A 25,198-nucleotide genomic window follows, 5' to 3' on the forward strand; every position below is an offset into this window, starting at 1 on the left:
AGCGCTTGGTGCGAGGGGCCTCCCCAGACCCATCCGGGTGGGAAATCACACCCAAGGTTGCTTGGTTCCGGGATTAAAAGTGTCCCCTTGGAAACCATTGGGTAATCTTGGCCGGGGGGCGTGGGCAGCTGCTATCTCAGTCTACCCTGCCTCACAAGGTTGTTGTGAGGATGAAATGGAGGAAAGGGAGAACTGTGTTTGTGCAGCACCTTGAGCTCCTTGAAGGAGGAAAGGGGGGTGGGAGATAAATGTAATGATAATAATAATAAAAAGTAACAAATAAGTTGTTTTGTCTCTTTGGCCCCTTTTTAAGAGATCGCAGCCCAATTTTGCACGACGATGACGATTCCTGGGATCCAACGGGGGGGGAGCCCTGGCCCTCTTATCTTGGAGGAAATCCCACTTCCTGGGTGGGGAGGGGGGAGGAATAGGCAGTTTCTAAGCCTTCCCAGCATTCCCCGGGGCTGGCAAGATGGCCGCCTCCAGGAGCTCGAGGAGACGCGTCCGGAGGGCTCCGCGAGAGTAAGCTGTCTCTCGGACTCACTCCAGTGGAGGCTGCTCGCTTGCAAAGAGGTGGGTCAGAACCGGCGGGAGCGGCTCTGCCTTGGACGCCGGGGGGGTTACTCGCACGTAAATGTATCATTGGCATTATATTGACACCCTACAGTTTTCCTTCAAAGTGGCGTGCAAAAATGTTCCCCTTCCCCTCCCTGGTTGTATCCTTGCGAGGTAGGTTCGGTTGAGAGGCCATGGCTGCTCCCTCCCCGGTCACCCAGCGAGATTCCTGGCCCCAGTGGGGATTAGACCGACACTCTACCACTACGCCAGCCTGTGGGTAAAGCCCTCGATCCTCTGCCTGGCTTAGAAGTCAGCCCCTTTGGTTCAAGGGGGCTTGGGCGACAATCCTCGCCGCGTCTGCTCGGAAGTGTATGGCATGAGGACTGTAGCCTTAAAAGTACCTAGTAGTTGTACAAGCGACGGTTTGGGGGGAAAGGGCTGTAGCTCAGTGGTGGAGCCCCTGCTTTGCTTGCAAAAGGACCGAGGTTCAAACCCTGGCATCCCTAGGCAGGGCTGGGAGAGAGAGCCTACATCTGAAATCCTGGAGGGCTGCTGTCAGACTGTGTGGCCAATACTGAGGTAGATAGACCAGTGGTCTGATTCAGTATAATCCGCTTCTTATGTTACTACGTTCCATCAGTGAACCTCATCCTAACTGAGGCTGCAGCCCTAATAGGACTTGCATCTGAGCAGACATGGGCGTAGATCCCTATGAACAACATATTTAACATACAACTTTCGCATTTCAAGGGGATGGGCTGTAGCTCAGTGGCAGAGCATCTGCTGTGGATGCAGGAGGTCCCAGATTCAATCCCCAGCGGCATCTCCAGTTTGGAACCCTGGAGAACTGCTGCCGGTCAGTGTAAACAGTACTGAGCCAGATGGACCAATACTCTGACTCAGTATAAAGCACCTTTCTGTGTTCCTGTGTTCTGCCAACCAACTGGACCCTAACTAAAGTTGCAATCCAATACACACTTACATGGGAGTAAGTCCCATTGAACCCAATAGAGCTAACTTCTGAGTAGAGATGTATTGGATTGCAGCCTAAGGCTGCAACCCCAATAGGACTTGAGTCTGAGTAGACATGCCCTATGAGCCTGGAGCCTGTTTGCTTGCTTAGAAGTCAGCCACACTGACTTCAAATAATGGGGCTTCACTTTCAAGCTAAATTGGCCTGGATTGCTTGGAAGTAATCAGGCTGATTCTGTGCTTCTTTACTCAAAAGTAAATCCTACTGAATTCAAGGGGACTTCCTTATTCCCATTACGAGGAGCCTTGTGTTAGACAGAAAGAAAGAAAGAAATGTTTACAACATTGCCACCAGCAGGGCCGGATTTACGTACAAGCTAAACAAGCTACAGCTTAGAGCATACCTATATTACACGACTATCAAATTCCTTTCATTGTACAGCCCGCACTTTGCATTTAAAATTTTTATTATTTGTTGAAGAGGGAAGGGAGTCAGTCATGTTATGGCTTAGAGCCACAAGAAGTTTAAATCCGGCCCTGCCACATGCACAGCTGTATCCAGATAAGTTGTACTCAAAGGAGACCCACTGGAATTAATGGACCTCAGTTAGTCATGTTCATTCATTTCTACTGGTCTTCTCTGAATATAATATTAGCCGGTGACGCTTTCCACATTAATTTCTGTCCAAGGAATGTGTGCCCTGCTGAATTTCTGCCAATCAGAAAGCACAAAATGACGGCCACTAAAGAGTGCTGCCACCCCTTAATTGTGGTCCTAAACGTGCTCTCGGACTGAATGAGTGGCGGCTGTGTTTCTTCTTCATTTCCAATAGGGCCATGGAGACGTGGAATGTTCTCTGTTCCCATTTGATGTTCTTGTGGCTCAACCGATTCTACCTATACTCAGGAGCGGCTTTGGGAATCACCCTCTGGATCTGCCTCCAGCTTGTCAGTAAGGCCAAAAAGCAGGTACTTTTTCACCTCTATCATCCTGGGCACTGAGACCTTCCCCAAAGAATGGGCCTCTTGAATCTTCATGTTGGCCCCCAGATCGATAGCAGCAGAGGTGGGCAAGCTGCCGTAGGGCTCAGTTCCTTGGGGGGGTGAGGGGAGGCATTTGGGGCTCCATCCATGAGCTGAGCCTTCACCTCTTCAACTGCCATGTGCTGCACCCCCGTCTCCAACTTGGATGGCTTTAAAAGAGGATTAGATGGGGGATATAGCTAGCAATGGCTACCAGCCATGATGGCTATGCTCTGCCACCACGGTCAGAGGGAGTTGCTGGAAACTGCAGAAGGGGAGGGTACTCTTGCGCTCAGTTCCTGCTTGCGTGCTTCTGTTTGGGGCATCTGGTTGCCACTGTGAGAACAGGATGCTGGATTAAATGGGTCCCCCTTGGACCTTATCCAGCAGGCTCTTCTTATGTTCTCCCCCCAAATAAAATCAGATCTGAGAGCAGAGCAGGTGATTCTTCCTGTGGAAAATTACAAATAAATCCAGGGCCCCGGAATAGCTTCATTGTGTTTTCTAGGACTGAGCCCTGTTCTGGGACATAGCCCCAAAGAATCGTGACTCTGATCGAGCCTGAGGCTTTGTCCATTAATGGAAGACAGGGCAGCCTCAGCCCCTACAAGGAAGGCAAAAAGAGAGACCGGGGCTCGATGGAGATGAGATGGGAGTGAACAGATTAGAAACTCACAGCTTGTATACATCATAACTTTTTTGCTGAATCTATGGACGTTTCAGGTTGCCTAACTTGTCTTTGAAAAAGGCGATTTCTGTTGAAAAGCGTCAGGGCACTTATATTTCAATTCCATATGTTTCCATAGCTAGAGGTTAATCTCTCCCTTCCTCTATTTTTCTGGCAGTTCACCTTTGTCTCCCTTCTGTCTAATTACTCCATGTGGCTCAGGGCTGCCCCTGTGTTTCCACTCGGAAGTAAATAAGGAAGCCTTCTCGGCAAAAGCTTTTGTCATCTCTCTGGGTTTTGTGGCGCCTAGCATGTGGTGGGGGCTGGCTGGATAGTAAGAACAGAAAAGGATACTTCTAGGACTCCTGCAATTTTTAATTTTGTAGAATGGAAATCAACTCGGAGAATCAAGCCTTCCTAAAGTTGCCGTGGAGGGACTTGCAGGAGGGCCGAAAGACCCCGCTGACAAAATCCATGTTGCCGGGGTGAAGGTTTTTTATGGTTCTCAGACTGGAACAGCAAAGGTTAGTACTGTATTAAATCCAGAGAGAGAAAAAGAGACTTTTGCCCTCTGGATGTACATGGGGGTGGGTGGCTGTTCTTGTATAGGGAAAGGCACTCTGTTTGTTCTCAGAGGCATTTCAGAGCTAAGCCCTCTGGTGCTGGACCCTGGGGAATCCTTTCCTAATGAAGCCCTAAAGGGCTGCCACTTGGGATTTCAAGGATGTGGATCAAAAAGGTTCCCTACCCTTGTTATATTGTAAGAGGGGATCCTGGGTGTTTTTCATGAACTGCGCAGCGAGGAAAGTCCTCAGCCTGTCTTCCTCTGGCACGCATATGAAACAGTCCTTTCCTAATTTCTTTCTTTCCTTCCAGAGATTTGCACTGATTCTTGCTGAAGCTGTAGCCGCCTTTAATTTGCCGGTAGAAGTCATTGATATGAAAGACTGTGACCCAGACGACTCTCTGGCAGACGAGGTGGGTCAGTTTTCCTTTCCTGGGCCTGATTCGCTTTTGGGCAGCAGGCTTGGAGGTGTGTAGAGCATTGCCAGCTGTCTCTCTTAACGAGGCTCCTGTGCTGTTATCAGCCACATGGCAGGGGACAATTCCAGAGACATGATTTTCCCTGAAGTGAAGGAGAAAACCTCCCAGGGTGAGGCATGTTTGGGGAACTTCTGATTTGTCATATGTCTGTGAAGGATGTAAGCGGTCCTCTCTGGAAAGGAACTGGCAACCTTGGAAGCCGATTTCATGCATGCATGGGCTTCAGAAAACAGGGGAAACCTCATAAAATGAGAGTCTCTGAAAGCTGTCTGTCCATCTAATAGTATACAATTATTTATTTATTTATTATTACATGCATATCCCACCTTTTTTCCTCCCAAGTTGCTCAAGGTGGCATATAGGTACTCCTCCTCCCTGTTTAATCCCCACAATGATCCTGTGAGGTAGGCTAGACTGCGTTCAAGTTTGAACGGCTCCCCATTTGTGGAATGCCCTCTCCTGTGAGGCCCATCTGCCCAATATTGACCGTCAGGAAGAATTTGAAAGCATTCCTGTTTACGCAGGCGTTGGATGGCTGAAGGGGACTGTTCTTGGCAACTCGAAGATCAAAGATTGTTTTTTAACTGTGTTTTATAATGTTTTTAATTGTAATTGTGTTTTGGAATGTTTTTCACTGTATTTGGTACATTTCTCTTTTCCTTGTTTAAATTGTTTTGTTTATATTTGCTGCCCTGGGCCCTTTCGGGAGGAAGGGTGGGATATAAATTCAACAGAATCATAGTATAGTAGACTTGGAAGGGGCCCATAAGGCCATCTAGTCTGACCCCCTGCTCAATGCAGGAATCCAGCTTAAAGCATCCCCGACAGGTGCCTGTCCAGCTGCCAATAAATAAATAAAATGCCTCTGCTCTACCAGTGAGGAACCTCCGGCTCGTGGGCCAAATCTGGCCCTTCAGAGTACTAACAGAGAGGAGTGTTTGTTTTCTTTGGGGGATCTCTTCAGACAAGCAGCAAGAACGTTGGTGTGTTCTTAGTGGCTACCTACACGGATGGGAAGCCAACGGAGAATGCAGTGTGGTTCTGCAAGTGGCTGGAAGAGGCGTCCAGTGACTTCAGGGTCGGCAAAACGTATCTGAAGGGCTTGAGATATGCAGTCTTTGGGCTGGGGAATTCGCTGTACGCCGACCACTACAACACCGTGAGTTACTTTTGTCGTTGCTGCTGCTAGACAGTGAGAAACCAAGATGGAAGGGGTGTTTGGAAGGTCATTTAGTCTGACCCATTGCCCTTGGAGAGGAGATTCTGCCCGTAAAGAAACTCTGCCAGATTCCTGTCCAACCTTCCCTTAACTTGCCAGGAAGAATATTTCACAGTCATCTCGGCCCTGCTGTTGGACTCTCAGCCACTACAGTGGTTTTTAACAGAGATTGTACCACTTTGCTCTTATAAGAACGTAGTTCTTTCTGACATTCTTTTAAAGAGGGTGAGGTACAGGATTCTGCTGGTGTGCTGGATTCTTACTACTCTACCCGGGGTGGGTGGGTGCTACTTTGGCAGATGGGCAGGGCTGCCCACATATCAATCATGTGATATCACAGTCATGTCAGGTGGCCCAGTTTTCCTTGGCAGTGTAGCTGGACTTCAAGCTGCACTGCAAAGCAAGATCCCAGCAGGACTTGCTGTCTGATCGGCATTGACTGCAAGCCCCGCTTCCGGCTATGCTCGCCCTCCACTGCCAGAGGCAGTGATGTCTCTGAATACCAGTTGCTGGGAATCACAAGAATTGAGAGCTTGTGGGATTTCCTTTGGGACACCTGGCTGGCCACTGTGAGAACAGGATGCTGGACAAGATGGGCCCCCTTGGGCCTGATCCGACAGGGATGTTACGCTACTGAGCTCTGGCCCTTCCTCTTAGCGTAGGATCTCCAACACAAGCACACGCCTGTCTTGACCCATGCATTGCCTCGAGGAAGGGTCTTAGCTTAGTGGCAAAGCATCTGCCTTGCGTGCAGGAGGGCCCTGGCTCAATCAACAGCTCTCTCGGTAGGGCCAGGAATGTCACTGTACTCGACAAAACTGAGCAAGACGCAGAATCAGGCAGCTCCTGACTTCGCTCTGCCCGGGTCTCTGTTTTTCTGTCACAGGTGGGCAGAAACGTCGACAAGTGGCTGTGGATGCTGGGTGCTCGGCGCATCCTCTCCTGCGCCCGGGGGGACGCCAACGTTGCAGCAAGCAAACACGGGAGCCTGGAGGCTGACTTCGAGGCCTGGGAGGCCAAGTTCCTGGCGCGGCTCCGGGCCCTCTGCAGAGGCGAGAGGAAGGCCTGCAGCGGGAGGTGCAAGAAGGGCAAGTGCCGACCGAAATGGAAGTCCGGCCAAGAGGCCTCTGAGCCACAGCACGAGGAGAAAGAGGTAGGCCGGGGTGTGGGTGAGCCAGAGGGGTCGGAGGGTCTCCTGCCTCTGTAATAAACCCATGTGCGAATGCCAAACCCTTTCTGGTCCCTTCCTTGTCCTTCTGGCAGTCAGTGCAGGCTCCCTCCTGCCCCTGGGCCCTGTGAGGATCCTCTCTGGGTCCCTATTTTTCCCCTTTGACCCTTCTTTCCTCATCTCTGGGCTTATTTTAATTATTTCTTTAAAGCATTTGGGGGGGGCTCTTCAGTGTCATCATGTCAATGAGAAGACCCTCAGGCTCAGAGTAAAAAAGAAAGAAAGAAAAGGTGCGACACAAAAGGAAAAGCGGTTGGGAGGGAGGATGAAAAAAGCAAACCTAGGCCCTCTTCCTTGGTTGAAGAGTAATGACCAGCTGGGATGGAATGTGTGCGGGCTTCCCATTAGGACATTGGGTGGGCTGCTGTTGGCCCCCTGATCCAGTTGCTGCAGGTCTCTTCTTATATCCAATAGGAGCCTAACCTGCCTCACAGGGTGGTTGTGTGTGGATATAACGGGAACCACAAGTACCACCCTGGAGGAAAAAAATGGCAGGTTACAAATGTAAAAAAGAAATAATAAATATACTCCAGTGAGAATTGAGAGGGTGAGTCAGCCAGTGGAGCAGCTGGTCTTGTGAGGAATGTAGGCAGCCTGGCTCTTGGGCCATCTGGCTCAGTACTGCCCACACGGACTGGCAGCGGCTCTTCAGGGTTTCAGACTCAGGTGATCTCTCCCAGCCCTACGTAGAGATGCCCTTGGGGGCTGAACCGGGGCCCTTCTGCGTGCAAGGAAGCTGCTCTGCTCACTGAGCTATGCCCCCCTCCCAAGTGCACGTGACTCCCAGGAGCGTCCTCGCGTCTGGGCAGTGGCCAGGGCTGATGGGGTTGTCCTTGGACAGCAGCTCCCATCAGCCCTGCCTGTGTGGCCTTTAGTCACGGATAATGTCGTCCAGCGAGTTGTGGAGGGCCACCGGGGGTCTCCTTTCCTGGGTTAGCACGTCTGACTATGATGAGGGGTGGGCCAGCTTCTCTCTCTCTGTGTCAGCCTAACCGTCCACGTGGGCTAAGCTGCGCCTTCTCGACCGAATTTATCTGCGTGGGAAGCTGCATTATACTGAGTCAGACCATCATCTAGCTCAGTATTGTCTGCACTGATTGGCAGCGGCTCTCCCGGTTTCAGGCAGGGAGTCTCCCCCGTCCCTGTCTGGAGATTCCTCTGCTGGGGATTGAACCTGGGCCCTTCAGGGGCTCTTCCCCTGAGCTGCAGGCCCTGCCCCCAAGGGAAGGCTGGGCTCAGCCGAGTTGCTGCCTAACTGGGCTCGTGACCAAGGGTCAGGGCGTTTTGGGGGCTGGAGCTTGCTAGCCAGTTGGCTGGCTGGGGCACAGGGGGAACCCGGCGCCTGCCTTGCCTACCCTCCTCTGTTCCACAGGAGGCGGAGGGGGAGCTTTTCGAGACCACGAGCGAGGAGGAGTCCGGCAGCGAGGAGAGAGAAGGCGCCGATCGGGTGGTGGATGTCGAGGACCTGGGCGACGTGATGGGCCACATGAAACAAGCCCAGGTAATGGGGCAGCTTCCTGTCTTCAGTGCTGTGGCCATGGCCTTGCTGTTGCTGCCATTGTCTGTGGATAACATCTTGCCATATTCCAAGGCTTGCCAACCATTTTGAGCCAGTAGGCCCATTTCAAATTTTTAAGAAGGCGCTGTGGGTGGATTCCGACTTATGGCAAGTGGATTCCGACTTATGGGCGACCCTATGAAGAGGGTTTTAATGGTAAGCGATATTCAGAGGGGGTTTACCGTTGCCTCCCTCTGAGGCTGAGAGGCAGTGACTGGCCCATGGTCACCCAGTGAGCTTCATGGCTGCATGAATACCCTATTCATAGGCTCGCCATAAGGCAGAATCGACTTGAAGGCATTCCAGACACACACTGTGGGTGCCAGTCACAAAATGGCTGCCATGGGAGCGGGGTATATCACAAAATGGCTGCTGGGGGGCCATGGCATAAGAAAAGAAAATGGCTGCCACATCTAAAAGAGCAGAAGAGGCAAGACCCCCAAACGTGTGGGTATGTCCCCCATCACTGGAGGGGAGGCACCTGCATCTGCCACCGCTTTGTTCGCTCACAGAGAAGGTCTGTGCACCTCTGCTCCCTCCGTTCAGAACAGGTGGAGTCCAGTCCTGGCATCCAGTGAAGCGCGGGCATGTTCAAGAGGGCGCGTTTCATGTAGGAGGTGCCAAGCCAAGGCAAGCGGGCACTGAGCAGGAAGAGTCCTGGGAGGAAGGGTGGGATAGAAATCAAATAATAAATAAACAAATAAGAGCAAACAACCTTTCGTGCTTTGTGGAGTTTGGAGGGGATGTTTACTGAGACCTTTCGCAGGCGCTGTTGGAATGGGGACCGGGGACACCCTTGGCCCTCCGGACGTTGCTGGACTCCAACTCACATCATTCCTAACCATTGGCCATGCTGGCTGCTGGGGTTGATGGGAGTCGGGAGTCCCGCCAACATCTGGAGGGCCGTGGAGGTTCTCCATCCCACCTCCGGAACTTGCACAAAGGGGGAATGTCTGGGTCTCCCCTGGGTTCGATAAGAGCATTGGTGCTCTGCTTGTTTATCTCCCCCCTCCCCCCGGTTGTTCCTTTGCAGAAAGAGCACGAACTTGACGAAGGGGCAGACAGGATGGGCAGACTCCAGCGGGGCCGAAGAGAGGAGGTGCGGAGAGAGATGATCACGCCGGCTCTCCGAGATGCACTCACAAAACAAGGTGACGTGGGCTACAAGCCCCGCGGAAGCCTAATGCATTGCGGTAATACCCCGCCTTCATTTCCTCCAGGAACTCCAGGCGGCATACTTTGGTTCCCAGGCCCTGACCCAGACCCAGACCTGCTTAGCTTCAGCAAAGTGGCGGCCTCATGTGCCTTCAGATCATACCCTGGGTTGGGGAATTCAGGGGTGAGGAGACTGGGGAGCTATGCAGTGCCTCCATCCCCCAGCCTCTGAGGTGTCAAGAGGCAACAATACCTGTGCCCTTCCAAACCCATCTTCACAGCCATGAGGACTAGCAACTTGCTCTTTTTTAAAAAAAACAAAAACAACCCACATTTATTTAGAATGCTTACATCCTCCTTTGGAGCCCTGGGAGGCTCTCAGAATGGTTTGTGGAAGGGCAGGGTATAAATTTAATAAATAAAAGAAAGAAAGACAGCTGGTGCGGTAGGCTGGTTCCTACACACACTTTAGCCTACCCCTCTTTACCTGGCAAACAAGAGTCTTGATCAGAGCTGAAGGGCATATTCAGTCACTGAAGGAAGGGGGCAAAGCGGGGCCAGTGAGGGGTGTAGGCCTAGGGAGAAGGGGTGTGGCTTGCAGCGTCCCAAGGGCCAGATAGAAAGGCCTGGAGGGCCGCATTTGACCACCAGGTCTGAGATTTCCCCATGCAGGTTCCTTTAGTCACATGTTTCTCTTACATCCGCTCAACCTCAAAACAAATCTTCCGATTTCAGGTTACAAGTTGATCGGGAGCCACTCCGGAGTGAAGCTTTGCCGGTGGACAAAGGTACTTCCTTGCTTTCTCCAGCTGATGATCAGGGAAGGGGAACACCTGTGTCCGCCCAGATGCTGTTAGGCTCCCGTCCGCCCCAGGAGCCAGCATGGTCAGGGATGCTGGGAGTTGTAGTCCAGCAACACCTGGATGCCCACTGGCTCTCCAGCCCTTCCATTCTGCCTGCCTTCTTTAAAAAAAAAAACACTTTTCTACAAGGCCTCTTGGAAGTGGGGCAAGAGCAACTCCTGTTTGGGTTCTTTTGTGTGCATTCCAGAAGGAAGATAGAGTGAGGGTCCTCCAGCTGGCTAGACTGGCCTACCTTTACCTGTGCGCTTCTCTACCTAACTTCCTTCCGTTGTAAACTGATATGCTCAGGGAAGCTGACCTGACCGTCCTCCCTTTGTTGTCTTCTTCAACTGTCCAAGGAGGGAGGAGACACCTCTGTCTTTGCTCTCTCTCGTGAGCCATGAGGGCAATACCCGTCTGGGCATTGCGCCTCCAACTTAGTTAGTTAGAACTAGGTATGCTTTTCCTTTTTCTATCTACTATGTATTTCTATAAATAAAGTAGCTTTTCTTATTTTACTAAGTCTCCAGTCTCAGTGCTAAATGCAGCTGAAAGCCTGCTGCTTAGGTCAATACACACACTGGCACACACACAGCTCAGACCTCCGAATGGCCCTGCGCAAGTATTTCCATAACAAGGCCTCCTAGGAGTAATCTCTGCTAGTTGGATGGATTTGATTCTGGCGTATTATGTGAGAGTTTGGTATTGTGTCAACTGTATTTCTTTTTGTTTTATTATTTTTGTTGTGGGCCCAAACCAAGATGTTTGTTGTTGTTGCTGTGCTACGAGGCTACGCAGATTAAAATCTGATGCCAGCAAAATGGGATGGAACTCCAACTGCTAAAATAAGATGAGTTCTGGAACTGAAATAAACTGATGAAACAACAACTCCTAACGATGCAGTTTTGAAGCTGCATTTTTAATTTAATTGTATTCATTTTTGCCCCCTTTCCCAATGCCAGTCGATGCTCCGCGGACGAGGAGGTTGTTACAAACACACGTTTTATGGCATTGAGAGCCACCGCTGCCTGGAGACCACGCCCAGCTTGGCTTGTGCCAACAAGTGCGTCTTCTGTTGGAGGTAAAATGCTGTGGGCAACTTTAGACATTCTCCAGGGCTGGATTTCCAAAGGCCTTGGCTTCATTGGGGAGCAATGGAGGGGCAGGCCATTTCCAGGTACGGACATGGGGGTTCTACATTTAGATGTCATTGCAGGTGGCCCTTGCTAGGTTAATTCTCTCTGAATGTATCTAATCCCTCCCTTTGAAATCCACCCAGGTTAGCGGCCATCATCCTGTTTTGTGGCTGCATGTGTCTCACGTCAATTATCCCTCTTGTAAAACTCCTGCATTGGCTGCCAACCAGTTTTCATCAGATGACCCAGTTATCATCATCATCAATATTATTACATCTATATCCCACTTTCCTCCAAAGAGGTCAAAGTGGTTCCCCCTTTTATCCTCACAACAACCCTGTGAGGTAGGCTAGGCTGATAGGCAGTGGCTGGCCCAAGGTCACCTAGTGAGCTTCATGGGCTGAACAGGGATTTTATGGAAGAGGGAGACCTGAATAGGTATCCTGTGGCCAGAGCTTGGAAAAGTTACTTTTTTGAACTACAACTCCCATCAGCCCAATCCAGTGGCCATGCTGGCTGGGGCTGATGGGAGTTGTAGTTTAAAAAAGTAACTTTTCCAAGCTCTGCCTGTGGCCCACTAACGGGGACAGGATGCTGTCTTGCTGCAACTTGGGTTTGATTCATCCGGGCTCTTCTAATGGAGGGGGTGCTCTGAATATTTGGGGGACAGCTTTACATGAGGTGGGGGGTGTATTATCCACACTGACTACAGTGTGTGTGTGTGTTTCCAGGCACCACACAAATCCTGTGGGCACTGAGTGGCGATGGAAGATGGACCCGCCTGAAATGATCTTGCAGGAGGCCATTGAGAACCACCAGAGCTTGATCAAGCAGTTCAAAGGTATCACAGGACTGCTCGGGATGTAGCTTAGGGCACCTACTTTGCATGCATAAGGTCCCAGGTGCAATCCCCAATGGCATCTCCAGGTAGGGTTGGGAGAGGTCTTGCTCTGAAACCATGCAGAGCGATGAGCAGTCTGCATGGACATCACTCAGCTAGATGGACTCGGTATTTCGCAATCTCCTGTGTTCCTGTGTACAGGAGCCTCCCATTGCCTGTGACAGCCATCAGTTCAGACAACCACTACCGGCATCTGCAGATGGAGAGCCTACTTCAACATGGAAAACGTCACTCCCCACCCATCCTCTGTTCATCTTACCAGAGAGGAACAATTAAATTTCTGCTTTGGCAGTTTTATTGTTATTCCCTTAGTGGTATTTTCCACTTCATTTCCTGTCACAACTCTAGACAAGAGCAACCCTCCTTCAGTTGCTGCAGGCCAACGTTGAGCCTCTCCTGTGAGATGCCTTAATTTTCATGCTGTCACCCAGTGAAAAGCAATCTTTGGTTGTCTGTTCATTTATATACTGCTTCACACCTTCCTCTCTGAGTGAGGTTAACAGATCCAATAACCAGCGAAAACTAGCCATAAAACCAGAAAACTTACTTACGATGCCTGCTGAGATAAAAAGGGTCTTCACCAGGCATTGGACCTTTGAGATGGAAGGGGCCTGCTTGACCTCTCCTCACCTCCATTTTTTTCAGGGGTCCCAGGGGTGAGAGGCGACCGCTTTGAAGAAGGGATGGAACCCAAACACTGTGCCCTCTCTCTGGTTGGGGAGCCAATCATGTACCCTGAAATCAACCAGTTCCTAAAGCTGCTCCACCGTCGCCATATTTCAACCTTTCTAGTTACAAATGCACAGTTCCCAGAGGAAATCAGGTGAGAGTCTGGAAGAAACAAGTTTTCTTTTTGTTAATTACATTTATATTTCCCGCCTTTTCCTCCAAGGAGGTCTAGACAGCATGCACGGTACTCCCCGATTCCATCTTTGTCCATACAGCAACCCTGTGAGGTAGGTTAGGCTGAGAGACGGTGACTGGCCCAAGGTCAGCTAGTGAGCTTCACAGCCAAGTGGGGATTTGAACCCTGGTTTCCCTGGTTTCCCTGGTCTAACAACTACCCCATATGAGCTGTCTTTGCAAGCATAGCCAGCCACCTCCCATAGGTCTGCCCCCACATTGTGCAGTAGAGCCCCCTATCTGACGTATACACACTGCTTTCCTTTGAGCTCTTACCCCCCTCAGCAATAATTTGATTCTCCTCCCCCAAAAAATACTTAGGATGTTCACTCTGTTATTTTATTTCACAACATTTATATACCGCTTGAATGTAAAGACCTCTGTGTGGTTTACAAAAAGCATTACAATTATCAATAGAACAGTTAAGAACGAATAATTAAAAACGTATTTTAAACAATTAAAACAGCTACTAACAAAAAAGATTAAAACAGATCGACATCTGTGTGTCTGGAAAAGCTTGCCTGAACAGAAAAGTTTTAAGCAGGCGCCGGAAGGAATACAGTGAAGGCGCTTGCCTGACTGACAATAGGACTGCAGAGCTGCCGCCCAGCCCCATGGCATACTTATTTTTAATAATTATTATTAAAAGCGTAAGAAGAGCCTGCTGGGTCAGGCCAAAGGGGCCCATCTAGTCCAGCCTCCTGTTCTCACAGTGGCCAACCAGATGCCCATTATGGGAAGCCCAAAAGCAGGACCTGAGCGCAAGAGCACTCTCCCCTCCTGCAGTTTCCAGCACCTGGCGTTTGGAAGCACGTTGCCACCAGCCATGAAGGCAGAGCATCGCCATCGTGGCTAGTAGCCATTAATAGCAGCCACTGATCACCTTCTCCTCCTCCATGAATTTGTCTAATTCTCTTTTCAAGCCGTCCAAGTTGGTGGCCGTTGTTCCTTCTTGTAGTGATAGTTGTTGGAGCATATCCCATAGTTTAACATGGATCTTCCACCTTCTCCTCAAAGAAACTCAAAGTGGCGCACGTGTTTCTCTTCACACACCCACACACCCATGTCCAGTTCTTAGAGAGCACAGCGTCAGCCAGATGCTTGGCCATGTTTTTGTGCGTGTGTTTTTGTCGCTATGAGTTTATTTCCTGCTGTTTGTGGGGCTTGCAGCGGTCTCCCATCTGGCCAGGAAAGGTCCCTCACTTCTGCTTTGGAGTAACCTTTTCCCTCTATTAAAAAATTAAAAACACCTTGATTTTGCTTGTCACCAACGTTCTAACGCCTCAAGGCCTTTCCCCCCCTCCCCTCTCTTCCTGCAAAAAAGGAATCTCGAGCCAGTGACACAGCTCTACGTCAGCGTAGACGCCGGCACAAAAGACAGCCTGAAGAAGATTGACCGCCCCCTCTTCAAAGACTTCTGGCAGAGGTTTCTGGACAGTTTGCAAGCCTTGGCCGAAAAGGTATCCTTCAAGTGTCATTCCCCCTGCTGTCCTGGCCGCCTCCTTTGGAATCAGACTCGGGGTCGCTGCCGTGTTTTGCTCCGTTAACCTTTAATGCAAAACGTAACACATGAGTGGTATCTAGATCGCACTGCGGGTCACACAGGTCTCTGGATCTCAGCGAGGCATTACTAGGCACGGCTACTCAAGCGAAGACATTGTCGCTACTACAATTAGAAACATACACCCTCAGGACCCCTTAAGAAGGATCAGGGCAGGCACATTACTTGCACGGGAACTGTCTTTTGGATCGGGACCAGGCAAGTAAATGGACGCTCCTACAAATAGGCTGGACAAACAGGCTTGGTCTCTTCATGCCTGCGCAAGCGATGGCATGTGCTTGGTGATGGAGGCGGAGACTCCTTGGCCAGATCAGACCCCAGGTTCCGCCTCCGAGTGCTCCTGCCACTTGGCAGTTGCGTCTCCCACAGGAGGCAGATCGGTGGGCAGGAGACAGCAAACATTCTAGAATGAGGGTAGGTGGGTGATCACTTGGTGATTCACCCTCGTCTGCCACAGCTCACACCTCAAGGGTGGGGCTATCTCTTGTTGGCCACCCCCTGCAGACCACTGGGCCCCTTCACCTGAATCCCTGTCTCTGAGCCTAAAGTTCTGGTATATGAGCGCACGCACCCCCGTCATGCCAGGCCAGGAACAAGATTTAAGATTTGCTGGCATTGCATTTTTAGGCTCCTAGTTCAAGGGGAAAGCACAAAAGCAGGACTACAGCTGAACGTCAAAAAGACTAAAGTAATGACAACGGAAGATTTATGCAACTTTACAGTTGACAATGAGGACACTGAACTTGTCAAGGATTATCAATACCTCGGCACAGTCATTAACCAAAATGGAGAGACTAGTCAAGAAATCAGAAGAAGGCTAGGACTGGGGAGGGCCGCTATGAGAGAACTAGAAAAGGTCCCCAAATGTAAAGATGTATCACTGAACACTAAAGTCAGGGTCATTCAGACCATGGCATTCCTGATCTCTATGTATGGATGTGAAAGTTGGACAGTGAAAAAAGCTGATAAGAGAAAAATCAACTCATTTGAAATGTGTTGGAGAAGAGCTTTACGGACACCATGGACTGCAAAAAAGACAAATAATTGGGTGCTAGAACAAATTAAACCAGAACTATCACTAGAAGCTAAAATGATGAAACTGAGGTTATCATACTTTGGACACATCATGAGAAGACATGATTCACTAGGAAAGACCATAATGCTGGGAAAAACAGCAGGGAGTAGAAAAAGAGGAAGGCCAACAGGGTGGTTCACGACAGATGCTCTTGGAGGTCGCTGATTCATAAGGTCGCTGTAAGTTGTGGTCGACTTGGAGACACATAACAACAACAAAGATGACCCAGCACTTTGAGTTTCCTCCTATGCCCTTATTTTATTTTATTTAAAATATTTATAAACCACACTTTCATATAAAATATCACCAGGCGATATACAACCTGAAAACTCAGTATTACTGTTAAAAACGATGTAAAGAAAACGTCAACCACATCAGTAAAAGCTGGGTGGCAAAGAATCTCAGGTTCAAAAGGCCTGTCTGAGTAATAGTTTTTAGAAGATGTCTACAAACAAGCAGGGGTGACTCCTGCCAAACCTCTAGTGGCAAGAAGTTCCACAAGGCAGGGCAAGCCAGACTAAAGGCCAGCTGAACCTCAGGGATGTGGGCGACACCCAAAAATGCCGCATAAGAAGACATCAGCGATTGAGGCAGAGCATAAGGAATCAGGCAGTCCTTAAGGTCTCTGCTTCCCAATAGTGTTTTTTGCGATCTATATTTGCATTTGAATTTAGTTGCTGTCTCTGTTGCACCCATTCTTGGCTTTGTGGCCTCCTCCACCTTGCACAATGGAAAAACTGGCCTTTCTGTAGCTTAAAAGGACTAGCAGCTTGCTCCTGCTTTTTTGAAACGGGATCTCCGGATAGAAACTGGGTGCTTAATTCTGAACTGGCTAATGGCATTCTCTTTTTTTGTCATTGATTTTTTTTTAATTGCAGTTACGATAAGGAAGGACGGGGAAAAACCCCTGTCAGTTCACATTAACAGAACGTTTAAACATCTGTTCATCCGCCTAGTTTACACACATAGATCAATATATATCATGCAAATGTCCAAATATGTATTCAGACCAAGTTGGTGTGTACAGAAGGTACGGTGACATGTAGCAAGGGTGTTTTTAGGTCATCAAACCATTGCATGATAGCTGGCGGTTATTTGGCCTTCCAGGCTTGACATACGATTCCCTTGGCGACCGTGAGGGCACGCAAAGTCCATTCTCGCTGCCTTGCCGTTAATCCCCGTATAACAGAGATATCATGAAATTCTTTTGTGCCCAGTTGTGATCAGGACTACACAGGTCCTGATTGTCATCTTTTTTAAAAAAACAAACTCGTATTTGACGGAGTGTAGTTTAATTCCAGCTGGCTTTCCCTCCTCCTCTCAGCAACAACGCACAGTCTATAGGCTGACACTAGTGAAAGCGTGGAACGTGGAAGAACTGAAAGCCTATTCTGAGTTGGTGTCTCTTGGCAAACCGGATTTCATAGAGGTTAAGGTGAGTTGTTGATTATCAGGGTGGGGCCCCCCTTCTCATAATGGACCCCACGCTGCCCAGCCCAACAGAACAATGGACATTTATTTGCACGACTGAATGCTTTACAGGTGCTGACTAGGAGAGCGTTTACACAGGCCTGGATCCAAAGAATTGCATTCAAACGCTCAAAGACCTTGCATTTTGGTTTCTGCTGCTCTGTTGGCACCCCCTCTCCGCACTCCAGATTTGCTTTTGGAACTAAGGAGACTCTTTTTTTTTTTTTGCAAAGTAATTTGTGGGTTCATAGAGGAGAGGGGTCTGTTGCGGCTGGCAAGGTGGAGCCTCCATGTCCAGGCACAGTGTGCCTGAGTTACGGCTGCTGGGGTCAAGGGATGGGAGAGGGCTGTCACCTTTGGGCCCCTGCTTTAGGGGCTTCTCGCAGGCACCCGATTGACCATTTTAGGAAGCAGAGGGCTGGACTAGGCAGGCCGTTGGTCTGATCCAGCAGGGCTGCTGTTCTCTCTCTTTTTTTGGCATGGAGCAATGGAGGTTTAAAAGTCAGATTGTAAAAAGTGAATATTAATATTATTTAGATTTGTTAGTTGATTGTAACCCGAAGGTCTCCAAGCGATTTACAACATTGTTAATAAATATATCACACAACGAAAACAAAACAATAAAACAGCAACAGCCAGAGGAAGCTAGGGAAGAAAACTATTAGCCAGCAACATCATCTTAGTCTAGCAGATGCCTGGGGGGGGAAACAAGCCTTTACCTGGTGCCAAAAGGAATCGAGGAAGGTGCCAGGCAGACCTCACTGAAGAGTGCATTCCACAGATGGGGAACCTCCACTGAGAAGGCCGCCTCCCTTGTCACTGCCCTCTGAGCCTCTCTCAGAGGGGGGAACTGGAGAAGGGCCTCAGAAGAAGATCTAAGGGTCTGGTACGTGGGTAGGTACTATATCTCTCCAGGCTCTTGGGTGTGCCTGCTGAGGCTCTTTGGATGCTGGCTGTGAGATCTCTGCGGCAGCTTTTCCCCAACCTTTTGCTCTCAAGACATTTTGCACTACAAACTCCCATCAGCACCCAGCCAGCACAGCCGGCTGGTGGGCCCCAGGTTGGGGGAAGCCTGCTCCCCAGGGAAACCTCACCAACCAGGGTCAGCGCCTTCCATTTTTGCATGGTTTTGTGTTCCTGTAAAGGCTTCCCGCGGCTGGCAAGATAGAGAGGCCTTATGGTTTGAAACAGACATGCCCAGGGGAAAGCAATCCAGTTTCCTTACACTTTGCTTTAAAAGAAGGACTGTGAATTCTAAGCCTTCTCAAATAATATTTATCAACCATTATTTCTTCACTAAGGAGCAAGCAAATTGCCAAAGTGTGTCAGATAATTTCAGAAATTATAATACTAACAGTTGAGAAATAGACTCTCTACAGCGGGGGTGGGGGAACTTTTTCAGCCCAAGGGCCGCATTCCCGTCTAGGCAAGCTTCCGGGGGCCACATGCCAAAGGCAAAGTGGGTGGGCAATGAACGTGACTTTTTGTACGGGAGGGGTTCCTCCTCTCCTTCATCCATGCAAGCAAACAGTATTGTCCGGATTCAAGGATGCACTTCTGCCAGGGAAAGCACTTATGGAGGGGATGGAGAGAGGTGGTGTGCCTGGGGACAGTGTGTGGAGAGTCCCGAGGGCTAGCTGGGAGGGAGGCATGGGGGGGCTGCATATGGACCCCGGGTTTTCCCCATCCCTGCTGTAGGGACTGAAACACTTCAATCAGAGATTAATGGAATCTTGGATTTGCTCTTAGCATTCTTTTTGCCTCTTGGATATACCACAGCTAAGGCCGTTATCCAACAGAGAGTCTGGGATACAGAACTGCAAAATCATTTTAAGCATGGCTGCAATAATGCCCTGATTCCAGGAACAATTGTGGTTGTTATGTGCCTTCAAGTCAGTTATGACTTATGGCGACCCTATGAATCACTGACCTCCAAGAGCATCCGTCATGAACCACCCTGTTTAGGTCTTGTAACCAGGGACAATACGTGCCCACAAACGTGACTATCCCCAAATTCAGAACAGCATTTGCATTCGCTGGATTCAGTATCCTGCCATCTGTGCTTCAGGAGGGTTCTCAAGAGAAATTATGCTCTTGGGGAATAGAAACAGTTAGATATGCTTTATTATACCGCTCCTTTTATCATGACATCCGGCTCATCTTCATCACCCCAATTTTTCAGAAAATCCTTGGCAGGTCAAAGAAATTTTTATTTATCGTGTCTTTTATCATCTCAGAGCCCCCAGGTTACCACTGAAGCTAGTTTTTGCACAGCCGCCATGGCCTGCCGTAGAATGTTAATAAAATGATATTATTTTAATACTTTACCCGGTTTCCATGCGGGACCTGAGAGCTGTTTATGCTTTTCTGTGTATTTATACGGTGTTTTCTGTTGTTCTCCTTTGCTGTATTCTATACGCATTGATCTACGACTGAACTAAAACCAACGTTTCTTCAACAGGGTGTGACCTACTGTGGAGAAAGCTCTGCCAGCAACCTCACCATGGCCAACGTGCCGTGGCACGAAGAGGTGGGACGTTTTGTCCAGGAGCTGGCTGACCTTCTCCCGGACTACGAAATCGCCTGTGAGCACGAGCACTCCAACTGTCTCCTGATCGCCCACAAGAAGGTGGGCATCCTCTTTTCACCAGCATATTTTGCATTTCTAGTCCTTGTGGTCATAAAGATGCCTTCAGATTACCTTTTTTTTTTTTTTTTTGTATACTGCTTTTCAACCACAAGGGTCCAAAATATGTTATGACAGTGATAAGAAAGCAACATTTTTTTAAAAACAAAACAAGACCACTGTGAGTGTAAAACTATAGCGGGCAAATGGAAAAGCCAGGGAAATTGTTGCTGTCGTTATACGCCTCCAAGTCGATTACAACTCATGGCAATCCTATGAATCTTTTTTGGGATATATTCATAGGATTTTCATGGTAAGAGGTATTCAGAGGTGGTTTGCCTGCACAACTGTCAGGTGTAATCAAGCCGGAAAAGGACTGCTAGGCCTTGCCTTGCCTCTGGGTGGGAGGGAATGCCTGACTCTGAGGCAGAGAGGATACTGTACCTTAGAGTCTTGCACTGGAAATGCCCTTCTCCTCAACAATGGTGATCCTGAACTCTCCACTTGATGGAACAGAGCTTGACCTTTATGTCCTGGGGTGTGCGACGAGGAACTCGTATAGACAGATGTGCAAGGTGGGAATTGAAGGGGGGCGGGAGGGGGGCAGGGCTGGGGTGGTCTTCATAGTCCCGTTCCCCACCCCCGGAAGCAGAATACATTATGCAGACTCCACAGAACTATGCAGATCTGCTTGCTAGCCTAACTCCTGTATAAAACTTCTAGAATTTTTATTTATTTACTTAAAATATTTCTATCCTGCCCTTCTGACCTAAAACTCAGAAGGTTGCTCACAATAAAAACACACACACAAAATAACATCGATCAAAAATTCATAAAATGCAGTTATGAAATCTAGGGGAGTGATCTTAAAGAGGTAAAACTAAAAAGGGGGGGAGGATAAAATCAGTTTCAGGCTCAGCCTTCAGTCCTGGCGCCAAGTGAGTGTGTTGCGTCTGCCCTACAAACAACCCTGCAGTGTAATCCAATGAAACCTTGAGGGAAAGAACTATCCATCAGTGGTAGGGCTGTGGTTCAGCATCTGGGCGATTGCGTGGCGTCCCCTGCAACCTGGGCATGATTGGCCCCTTGTTCCTGCTTCAGTCGTTCTCTTTTGCTTGCCGTTCCCCGGTTTTTAATTTTCTTTTAATGGGCAAGGGCTGTAGCTTTGTGTGCAGACAGTCCCGGGTTCAATCCCAAATGGCATCTCCAGGTGGAGCTGGGACGGACTCCTGCCTGAGATCCCGGAGAGAGCTGTTGCCTGTCAGTGCAGACAGCACTGAGCTGGGTGGATCCAAGGGTCTAGCCCAGCATAAGTCGGCCTCTTCTGTTCCTGTGTTGCTCATGTGGCCACCCTCTCCTTTTGCAGTTCAAGATCGACGGGGAATGGCACACTTGGATCGACTACGATTGCTTTCAAGATCTGTTCCGCCGGTACGAGCAGAGCCGGGGAGCCGCGACGTTCACCTCCACCGACTACGTAGCCCCGACTCCTCAGTGGGCCGTGTTTGGGGCAAGGGAAAGGGGGTTTGACCCCACGGACACGAGGTTCCAACGAAAGAACAAAACAAAGGACATCTCGGGGTGCTGACACCTTGAAACCAACAACAGTCTGGGCCCTTTTTAGAGCCACGGTCTAGAGCAGCTTTCACCAGCTTGGCGCCCTCTGTGTGTTTTGGACTACAGCTCCCATCAGCCCCAGCCATCCTGCGTGGCGGCATGATGCAGGGGCTGATGGGAGCGCGGCCATGCCATGGTGGGAGTTGTGGTCGAAAGTATCTAAAGGGCGCCAGGTTACAAAGGCTGGTCCAAACAGTTTCAGGGAGATTTTCGCTTTTTACGTTAGTCTCCGAAATCTTTGCAAAAAATAACTCATTTGAGAACTTTGATGACCACAAGACAAACTGAGGTATTTTCCCCTCCCCTTTAAAAAAAAAAAGTCTTGGTGAGCAATGTGCTTTTGAAACAGCAGGCAAGAGTGATCTGTCGTTCTTCAGCAAGATAGCTCTGAAATCTTTGTGCCTCTCACTCCCGGGGTCAGTTGCCATATTTTGTTCTCTTTGCAGTCATGGATGCCCAATATTCCCTTTTACTTTCTGAGTTGATCCCTTGAACGGGGCAGATTCCTGCCACATAGCCTGGGTGGGGGGTCCACATTCCTTGCCTCTGTGTGTGTGTGTGTGTGTGAGAGAGAGAGAGAGAGAGAGAGAGAGAAATTCACAGCTCCTGTTTCCCTTCACGTTTTTTCCACTTGCATCTCTGTGGGTAGCGTTGCTTCAAGTTTCCAAGACTGTCACGAGGGAGAAAAAATAACAGAAACATTTCCCAAATCACACCCACTCGCTTTGTCCCCGCAGACTGTGAGTGGAGGTGTTTGTCCTAAAGGCGACTCGGATGTTTTCTGGGTCACGGGCCTCGTGGAAACATGAGGGCCTTTCGTTCCTGTTGTAATGCAGGAAGCGAACAGCTGTGTCCAGTTTCTGACGTCGAGGCCTTGAGCTCTTTGTTACCTCTTTTCGTTTCAGTTATTTGGGTAACTCAAATCATCCCTCAGTAAACAGAAAACAAGTTGCCTTGAATGTGGGTGTTGGCAACTTATAAAAGGCCTCTCTCACTTCAACCGGATTCCGTCACGCTTAATCTGGTTTAACTGTCCTGGTGTAATCGCTCACTCACTCGGAATTCTGGGCACTGCAGTTTTGTGTGATGCTTTCCGGAGGCTTTTCACAGGACAGCAGTTATCGGGTCCCCTTGCAGCGGACCTGTGACAGTCTTGTTTTACATTGGTGTTTTGGACAAACCCTCCGCACAACCTGAGCAGGTGTACAAGATTTCCCCCTGCCTTGCTCCCTGGCTTCCAGCACTGTGCAGTCTTGAGACCTCCGTTACATGAGATGGATTCTGGTGAAAAATATTGGGAATGGATATTATATTTCTATGCTCCTTGTACAGAACTGTAATTCAGCCATACAGATTGCCCAGTGAGAGTCCCTGTTTCTTTAAGGCTGTGGAGCATTAAAATGAAATGCTCCTTGTATAGCTGTGACTGTGGTCATAGGCAGCCTCAACGCACAGCTCGGGGAAGAGGGTTTGCACAGCTGAAGGCGATTTGAAATGTTCACTGCAATTGCTCAGCCACTCGGACGGGCAAGCCAGTTTTAAATAGAAAAGTGACTTGCCCCTTCTGCCAGGGGGTGAGATACTTCAAAGGTAGAGACACTATGAGAGAACTAGAAAAGGTCCTCAAATGCAAAGAGGTATCACTGAGCACTAAAGTCAGGATCATTCAGACCATGATATTCCCAATCTCTATGTATGGATGTGAAAGTTGGACAGTGAAAAAAGTGGATAAGCGAAGAATCAACTCATTTGAAATGAGGTGCTGGAGGAGAGCTTTGTGCATATCATGGACTGAAAAAGACAAATAATTGGGGGTCAGAACAAATTAAAACAACTCGCTAAAAGCTAAAATGATGAAACTGAGGTTATCATACTTTGGACACATCATGAGAAGACCTGACTCACTAGAAAAGACAATAATGCTGGGGAAAACAGAAGGAAGTAGAAAAAGAGGAAGGCCAAACAAGAAATGGATTGATTCCATAAAGGAGCCACAGACCTGAACTTACAAGATCTGAACAGGGTGGTTCACGGCAGATGCTCTTGGAGGTCACTGATTCATAGGGTCGCCATAAGTCGTAATCGACTTGAAGGCACATAACAACAACAAAGAGATACTCTGGCCTGTGAGCCCAATTTAGTCTGCCAGGTCTTCCCTTGCAGCCTTTGAGGCTGTTTCACCCAAGTCATGCCCAACCTTTGACATTAGGGGTGGGGCAGGTAACTACACGACTCCCTCCCTGATCGTCTGCAACACACTGTGTATTTGTGCAGCTTGATTTCAAACTGCAAGCGAAAGGACGTGGCACCTGATGCTATTTTCAGGGTGTTGTTAGTGGCTGGATGCAGTTCCTTAACCCTGGGCTACAGTAAAAACTATGAATCCACCTCTATCTGCAGTGATTTGGGTATTTCTCCCCTGACACGTGTGCCTGGCTGCTGAGGATGGCAGGCTGTGTGGGTCAATCTTGAAAATGAATTTTCTTGGGGATCCAGGAATGTGACATTGCCTTTCTGGGCCCAGCCCTGTTTTATTGACCACCTCTGTGCTTATGAGTTTGCTTTTTTGAAAAAAACCATTGCATTGCCATTTTGCAATGCCATTAATACTCTTGACATGTGAAAAGCTCTGCTTAATTATTGTTTGTGGGATTTGTAAATACCTTTTTTCTTTAAAAAAAAATACGACATAAAGGAAAACGAGGGAAGGACTGAATGTCAAACCTGCTTTCTGTTAATGTCCAGCAAAATACCATCAATCGTGCATGTAGTACAGAGGTGTGGAAAGCAAGGAAAGACAAGTCTCTGCCCCAAGGTGCCTACCGAATAAATTCCAGCTGTTGCAGGGAGAGTAAAATATACAAAGGCTGAAGCAAGTCCAGCTCTGGTTCAGCAATTCTGTGCACACCTTATCCAAATACACACTTTAGTAATGAATGACAAAGAGAATCACACTTCCATCCTATGCACACGGTGGGATCTCCTCCTGAGTAATAATAATACATTTAATTTTTGAGTCGCCTATCTGGCCGAAACCACTCTAGGCGACATACAACATTAAATTCAACAATACATCATAATACAATACATAATAAAATACAGCGCAGTCAACAATAGCCATTTTAAAAAGCGGCAGTACAGGGCCATCAATAGACAATTTTAAAACAATATAAAGACATTAGCCCACCCCGGGGACCCCAAAGAGCCATGTTTTTAAGGCTCAGCGAAATGTATCCAGGGAAGGGGCATGGCGAAGATCGAACGGGAGGGAGTTCCAGAGAGTGGGGGCCGCCACTGAGAATGCCCTCTCTCTAGTCCCCACCAATCTAGCTGTTTTCGTTGGTGGGACGGAGAGAAGGCCCTGTGTGGCTGATCTGGTCGGGCGGCTTAGTTGGTGGTACTGGAGGTGCTCCTTCAGGTAAACTGGGCCGAGACCGTATAGGGATTTAAAGGTTAAGACCAACACCTTGAATTGGGCCCGGAAATGTACATAGGCTTAAAGAGCACAAGGGATATTCCTCTTGCTTTCTCATTCTGGAATAACAACAATTCAAAGGCCCTCGTGAATCAACATTTACTATCTGGAGAGGTGGTGATGGAAGGGAATAGCCATGGGGCCTGGCATTTATTTTCACGCCAGCTA

At 48.9% G+C, this 25,198-nt stretch overlaps 2 protein-coding genes across 3 annotated transcripts in view; one reads left to right on the forward strand and one right to left on the reverse strand.

The window, feature by feature from the left end:
- Positions 1-25,198, reverse strand: part of CCT6A (chaperonin containing TCP1 subunit 6A) — a 182,096-nt gene that overhangs the window by 110,642 nt on the left and 46,256 nt on the right. Inside the window, exon 1 of one of the 2 annotated variants that reach the window (XM_061604967.1) lies at positions 2,561-2,564. The exons of the other annotated variant lie outside the window; for it this stretch is intronic. Within the exon in view, the coding sequence (XP_061460951.1) occupies positions 2,561-2,562 (2 nt within the window). The 5' untranslated portion in view covers positions 2,563-2,564. Of the gene's footprint in view, positions 1-2,560; positions 2,565-25,198 lie in introns of those variants that run through there. 2 annotated transcript variants of the gene reach the window in all.
- LOC133374280 (S-adenosyl-L-methionine-dependent tRNA 4-demethylwyosine synthase TYW1-like) lies at positions 429-24,228 on the forward strand. The gene is made up of 16 exons (XM_061604963.1): positions 429-573; positions 2,364-2,499; positions 3,607-3,744; positions 4,097-4,198; positions 5,229-5,423; positions 6,370-6,636; positions 8,084-8,212; positions 9,303-9,420; positions 10,160-10,212; positions 11,229-11,347; positions 12,134-12,243; positions 12,949-13,126; positions 14,531-14,666; positions 17,167-17,277; positions 19,774-19,941; positions 21,305-24,228. The coding sequence occupies exons 2-16, from the start codon at positions 2,368-2,370 to the stop codon at positions 21,524-21,526; spliced, it is 2,178 nt and encodes a 725-aa protein (XP_061460947.1). The 5' UTR covers positions 429-573; positions 2,364-2,367; the 3' UTR covers positions 21,527-24,228.

Source organism: Rhineura floridana, chromosome 21 (assembly GCF_030035675.1).
Source record: "Rhineura floridana isolate rRhiFlo1 chromosome 21, rRhiFlo1.hap2, whole genome shotgun sequence".
Lineage (NCBI taxonomy): Eukaryota > Metazoa > Chordata > Lepidosauria > Squamata > Rhineuridae > Rhineura > Rhineura floridana.

Excerpts from the sequence above, each read along its gene's own strand:
- LOC133374280 (XM_061604963.1), top strand. The coding sequence starts at position 2,368 with ATGGAGACGTGGAATGTTCTCTGTTCCCATTTGATGTTCTTGTGGCTC. Across the intron at positions 12,244-12,948 it reads CTTGATCAAGCAGTTCAAAG|GGGTCCCAGGGGTGAGAGGC; the intron begins GTATCACAGGAC and ends CATTTTTTTCAG. Across the intron at positions 13,127-14,530 it reads CAGTTCCCAGAGGAAATCAG|GAATCTCGAGCCAGTGACAC; the intron begins GTGAGAGTCTGG and ends CCTGCAAAAAAG.